Source organism: Opisthocomus hoazin, chromosome 5 (assembly GCF_030867145.1).
Source record: "Opisthocomus hoazin isolate bOpiHoa1 chromosome 5, bOpiHoa1.hap1, whole genome shotgun sequence".
Classification (NCBI taxonomy): domain Eukaryota; kingdom Metazoa; phylum Chordata; class Aves; order Opisthocomiformes; family Opisthocomidae; genus Opisthocomus; species Opisthocomus hoazin.
The window spans coordinates 2,332,564-2,338,529 of NC_134418.1; the positions used below are offsets into that span (position 1 = coordinate 2,332,564).

General features: G+C 63.0%; 1 protein-coding gene across 1 annotated transcript; it reads right to left on the reverse strand.

Annotated features, from left to right (window-relative positions):
• Nucleotides 1–2,971, reverse strand: EGR4 (early growth response 4). Its single transcript, XM_075422133.1, has 2 exons — nt 2,323–2,971; nt 1–1,973 (listed from the first exon to the last, which is right to left on the reverse strand). The coding sequence occupies exons 1-2, from the start codon at nt 2,459–2,461 to the stop codon at nt 643–645; spliced, it is 1,470 nt and encodes a 489-aa protein (XP_075278248.1). The 5' UTR covers nt 2,462–2,971; the 3' UTR covers nt 1–642.
• Between the last annotated feature and the right edge of the window lie 2,995 nt (nt 2,972–5,966).

Consider the following 5,966-nt stretch of genomic DNA (forward strand, 5'->3'; position numbering starts at 1 on the left):
ATCTTTAATTAGAAAAATAGACACAATTTTCTAATATTCCTGATAGATTCTTATTACAAACAGGATGATAATAGCAACAATAATAATAGTAATAATAATAATAATAATAATAACAACATCGCCTTTGCAAAGGGACCGTTACGCACCGGTTGACGGAGCCCGGTGGCATCTCTGGCCTTTGGGACAAGGCACCGGTGCAGCCGCGGTCCCCGACCGTGCCGGCCGGTAAATAACCGGTCGGGAGCATCGTGTAGAGTGCGGGCAGGGGAAATCCCTGCCAGGTCGCTACCCGGGCAGGACGTCCGTGGGTTTGGGTGTATAAAAACCCCCCATCTCGGCGGCGATTTCTTTCTGTACATTGGTTTTATTTTTTTAATTTCCCCTCCTGGGAACAGGAGCTATAAGAACGACTCGGTCCCTGCAGCTTGGAGATGGCTCTGGAGCTGCCCACATCCCACCTCCGCGGCGAGCGGTCCGGCGTCGCCGCTGCGTCCCGCGTGCCCCTCTCCTCCCCGGCACGACCCCATCTGCTGTCACCTTCTCCAGGGCCACCCCGGGAGGATATTCCCACCCCGGCTCTCCCGTGAGATGCTCGGGGGATCTCGGGAAACGCCATCTCCCAGCGCTCGGCTCAGGGCTTCTTCACAGCGTCCCGAAGGAGAGACCCACCGAGAAGAAGCCCAGACCTTTGAGCTTCTCCTCTGTCCGGGCTTTCTGCTTCAGGTGGACCTTGCTGTGGCGTTTCTTCTCGTCGCTCCGGGCGAAGCGGCGGCCGCAGGTGTCGCAGGAGAAGGGCTTCTCGCCGGTGTGGGTGCGGATGTGGGTGGTGAGGTGGTCACTGCGGCTGAAGTTCCTCAGGCAGATGCGACACTGGAAGGGTTTGTGGCCCGTGTGGATGCGGAGGTGCCTGTTGAGCTCATCCGAGCGGGCGAAGCTCCGGATGCAGTTCTCCACCGGGCAGGCGAAAGCCTTCTCGTGGGGTTTGGGGCAGAAGCATTTGGAGGAGCACTTGGTCCGGCGGGTCTTCTTCTTGGGCTCGGCCAAGGCGGGAGGGTTGGTGGGCAGCAGGGAAGGGATGGAGGAGGAGGTGGGGTGGCCCAGAAAGTCCGTGGGGGGAACGGAGGGCGAGGGGTGAGGATGGAGGAGCTTGGCGGAGCTCATCAGACCCGGCAGGACTTCGGGCTGGGCCAAAGAGGCGTCGAACTCCGGCATTAAGGGAGGAGGGAGGTTGTGGATCTTGGTGTCGGCAAAGTCCCCGCGGGCCGGGAAGTTCTCTGGCTCGCAGCCGAAGCCCAGGTGGGTGCCGAAGCAGGCAGCGTCCTCTGCCAGGCCGCCGAGCTCCGACGGGCAGCTGACGGACAAGATGCTCTCCATCTTGGAGCCCAGCGGGTGGAAGAGCCCCGGGCCGCTCTCCCCGGCCGGGAAGGCTTCGGGAGAATGGTAGCCAGTGGGCACGTAGGCCTGATGCTGGGTGACGGGCTCCCACTGGGCGCAGGAGGCTTTAAACTTCTCCAGGGACGGGGAACCGGAGGGCAGCTTGATGTCCTGCTTGTTGTCCAGGAGCTTGGGCTGGAAGAAGCACTGCGAGGTGCTCCCTAAGGGGGGTTGTGCCTGGAGGGGCTGAGCACCCTCCGCCGAGGGGAAGCCGCCGCCGTAGCCCTGCTCCGGGAAGGGGGTTGGGGTGGATCCGTTCATGTCGGGCTGGCAGGCGGCATAAAGGTCCAGCTGGCTCTGAGCCACCTCGGGACACGGGTAAAGAGCGTCCAGGTGCCTTTGGTGGCCCTCGGAGGAGGCGAAGGGGGAGATGCCCAGGATCCCCGACATCAGGTTGATGAGAGATTCCTGGTCCTGGGGATGCTCCGGTACCGCCTTGATGAAGAAGCTGCCGGTGTAGCTGAGCGAAGGGGAGGGCTGGCTGCCCAGCAGGGAGCAATCCACGGCCCCGCCGCTCGCCGGGGCACCCAGCAGCTCTCCTGGGGGGGAGGAGAGGGTCATCGGTCAGAGGGATGGAGGGGTACAGGGCTGGGGGTTGGGGGGGGGGGGTGTGGGATATGGGGGAACAGCGGGAGCCTGACGTTGCGTCACTGCGAGGTCCCCGTCATAGCTGGGGACCACCCCGGGAGCCCCGGGGCTTCACCCCCCTTCCCCGGCAGCCCCCCAGGCCCCCCACCCTGGGCTAGCGGGGGGGCTGTTGGACCCACAGCCAGGGGCTGGGAGCAGGCTGGGGGCAGAGGAGGGGGAGCTGCTCGATTCCCGGCTGCAGCTATCATTCCCGGCGGGGTCCCCCATCCCGGCAACCCCCCCCCCCCTCCTCGCCCTTACCTCCGAGGAAATCGGCCTCCGCCAGAAGCTGCTGCTCGGGGTGCCCCAAGCCCTGCAGGTCCCCGGTTTTCAGCTCGCAGCTCTCCTCGTACTTGGAGTAAAGAGGGTCCGGGCAGGAGAAATCCATAACGTTGAGCATCTCCCTTGAGCTGGGGGGGAGCTGGGGGCTGCTCGGGGCGAGTCGGGGGGATGCTCGAGGTGATCCAAGGGGTGTTTGGGATGGTCCAAGGGATGCTCAGGGTAGCCGGGGGATGCTCGAAGTGGTCCAAGGGATGCTCGGGGTGATCCAGGGGATGCTCGGGGTGGTCCAAGGGATGCTCAGGGGTAGCCGGGGGGTGCTCAGGGTGGTCCAATGGATGCTCAGGGGTAGCCGGGGGGTGCTCAGGGTGGTCCAGTGGATGCTCAGGGGTAGCTGGGGGGTGCTCAGGGTGATCCAAGGGATGCTCGGGGTGATCCAGGGGATGCTCGGGGTAGCCGGGGGGATGCTCGGGGTGGTCCAAGCGATGCTCGGGGCGATCCAAGGGACGCTTCGGGGTGCTTGGGGCGAGCCGGGGGATGCTCCGAGGATGTGGGGGATGCTCGGGGTGGGCGCCAGGGACCGTCCGAGGGGGGATGCCGCGGGGGGAGGGGGGGTTTGGGGATGCTCGGGCTGGGTGCCGGGAGCGATCGGGGGGGTGCTGAGCCCCGGCGGGGGGCGGGGGGGTCCCGGAGGGGGTGGGGGTCGGGGGGGGGGGGGGGCAGGCAGCAGCAGGCAGCCCGTGCGGACGCCCGGCTCTCCCTCCCCGCCGCCCCCTTTATAGCTGCAGCGGGGCTGCTCCGACCCTTCCGCCGCAGCCATTTCTGGAGTCCCCAGTGAGGCTGCCGTGACGTAAATGCCCATATATGGACTCAGGATGTAGGCTAGGGAGTCCCAATAAGGAAATCTCTCCCGTGACGCGCTGCCCCCTCCCTCCCTCCCCTCCCCCTCCCTTCCCCTCCCTCCCCTCCCCCTGTGTTTTTTTCTTCCCCCCACCCCCCTTCCATCTCTCTCTCTTTTCTAATAATCGCGATATTTTTAACAAATCTCTGCAGGGCCCGCGGCTGCTGCTCTGTGCGTGTGCACAGCATCCCCCCCCCCCGCCCCCCGCACCCCCCCTGCCATCCTTCCCGCAGCCCCCCCCCACCTTCTGCACCAACACACCCATGCACACGCGTGTGCCCGCACCAGCACACGCGTGTGCGCCGCGGCCTCTGCTCTCCGCCGGCTTCAGCTTTGCCCCTGCAGCTCCCACGGCTCTGGGGAGGTGAAGCAGGGGGGGGAAGGGGGTGCTGGGCACCCGTCCGGATCCGACCCTTGAGCCGCAGCGATGCGCTGGGGCTTTGGCTCCCCTCCCAACGTGGGCTGCTGTTCTTCCAGATTTACATCTCCCCAGGCTCTTCTGCGCCTTCTGCTATTTTTTTTTTTTCCCCCCCGTGAATGCCTTTTTGTTGCTCTTGTTCCTTCTAGAAGCGTGAAAGGTGCTGGGTTTGCTATTCCCCTCCCCCCCTCCCCCCCTTTCAGTGCCTGATTTTGCAATATTCTCTGCTGGTATTTCATATTTGCTTTGGTTCGGAGCCGGGAAGTGGATGCCGGCTCCTCCTGCGCTCGAGCAAGCGGCCAAAACGCGAAGGCGAACGCTGCGGCCAGCTCCCTCGCCGGGTTCCGGTCATCCCAGTTCACGGCTTCCCACCCGGGCCGGCGTGCGATGGGCACTGCTCCGCGCTGGGACAGGGCAGATCCAGACCGCAAATCCCACTCCAGAGCGGGTACCCGACACGGGGAGCGATGCAGAAGGATCCTGGCAGTGCCACGGTGCCCTGAGCATCCTCCCGACCCCCTCCCACAGCCATTGCGACGGGGTGAAGCCTCCGGCGAAGCAAGTCTGGAGGCTGCTGCTTTCCCTGCTTGGTTGTTTGGAGATTTCCAAATTTCCAGCATTGATTCGGAGCCGGGCGTGGACGAGCGGGGATGCTTTGGGGAGCGGGTTGCCGCCGGCATCCAGCACAGGCAGTTTGGATGGGGAGGGGAAGATTTTCCCCGGGGAAATTTGCCTGTTGGGCTCAGAGCCCACTGCAAAACACATCTGTAAAAATATTTACAGGTACAAACCCACCATTTCTGACTGCGAGGGGACCGACGAGGTTACCACCGCAACGGGGTCTGCAGGAGAAAGCGGCGGGGGGCATGGAGCATCTCTGCTACGAGGAGAGGCTGAGGGAGCTGGGCTTGTTCAGCCTGGAGAAGAGAAGGCTGCGAGGGGACCTTCGAAATGCCTCTAAATATCTGCAGGGTGGGGGTCAGGAGGACGGGGCCAGACTCTTTGCAGTGGTGCCCAGCGACAGGACAAGGGGCAACGGGCACAAACTGAAGCAGAGGAAGCTCCAGCTGAAGATGAGGAAGAACTTCTTCCCTCTGAGGGTGACGGAGCCCTGGCCCAGGCTGCCCAGGGAGGCTGTGGAGTCTCCTTCTCTGGAGATATTCAAACCCCATCTGGACAAGGTCCTGTGCAGCCTGCTCTGGGTGACCCTGCTTGGGCAGGGGGTTGGGCTGGGTGACTGGGGTTGGACTGGGTGACCCACAGAGGTCCCTTCCAACCCCGACCATTCTGTGAAGAGGGGATCACCTCTCCCTGGTCTCCCTACCTGCACGTTTTCCCTGCCTCCCTCTGCCTACAGCCCTCGCTGGAAGGCCAGATCCGTCGGGGACGTGCAGCATCGCCTGCACCCACCTCCACGGGGCCGAGCGATGCTGGAGCCGGGGCGCAGAGTCCGAAGCGGGGCCCTGCTCCGGTGCTATTCCTGGCTCTGGCATTGACTCACTGCATTACTTTGGGCAAAGCGCTCCGAAACGTGCCCAGCAGCGCTTCCCCACGTCGGGGGCAGGCTGCTCGCCGTCGTCGCCTCTGCGAAAACGCACCGAGAGCGCCGGCGAAGAGGTGCAAAGAAGCGTTAAACCCGGCTGGTGATTCAGGGAGTGGCAAGGGATGAGCTGTAAGGTTCAGGTTGGAAATAAAATAGGGGATGGAGAGAGATGGAGAGAATTATCAGAACGTGGAAGTGGTGAGTGGGATCCAGTTATTCGCTGTTTCTCATCTCACGGGAGCTTGGGGCAGCCCAGTGCGATGGCCAGAAAGCGGGTTTCTGGCAAACCAACGGCAATACGTAGCCCTGCAGTGCTGCATGAAGCTGGAACTGAGTGTTTCTGGACATCACGGGGACCAAGACTGATAAACAGGTCCAAAATAGCCCATCTGCAGCAGCTAAACACCCGCCTGGCCGCGGTGCTGTGCAGCCTGCTGTGGGTGACCCTGCTTGGGCAGGGGGTTGGACTGGGGGACCCACAGAGGGCCCAGCCAACCCTGCCATGCTGGGATTCTGTGTAAACACAACCCCCACCCGCTGCTTAGGGGATCTGCTGGATGCTGGTGGGATATGACCAAAGGATGGAACACGGGGTCCTTGCTCAGATCTTCACCTCTCCTTGGCTGCGTTACCTGGACCCATCAGACCTTGCTCGCTCTCGTTTTATCTGGCTGTGCCACATTTGAACCGGGATGTCAGGCTTTAGGATGCATTTTTAGAGGGGCCTCCGGTCTCTGAGCTGAAGTCTCAGAATCCCAGCATGG

What these genes read in the sequence shown, in the direction of transcription:
- EGR4 (XM_075422133.1), bottom strand. Translation starts at nt 2,461, where the DNA reads ATGCTCAACGTTATGGATTTCTCCTGCCCGGACCCTCTTTACTCCAAG. An exon ending in GGAGGCCGATTTCCTCGGAG is followed by an intron (nt 1,974 to 2,322) that starts GTAAGGGCGAGG and finishes CCTCCCCCCCAG; the next exon opens with GAGAGCTGCTGGGTGCCCCG.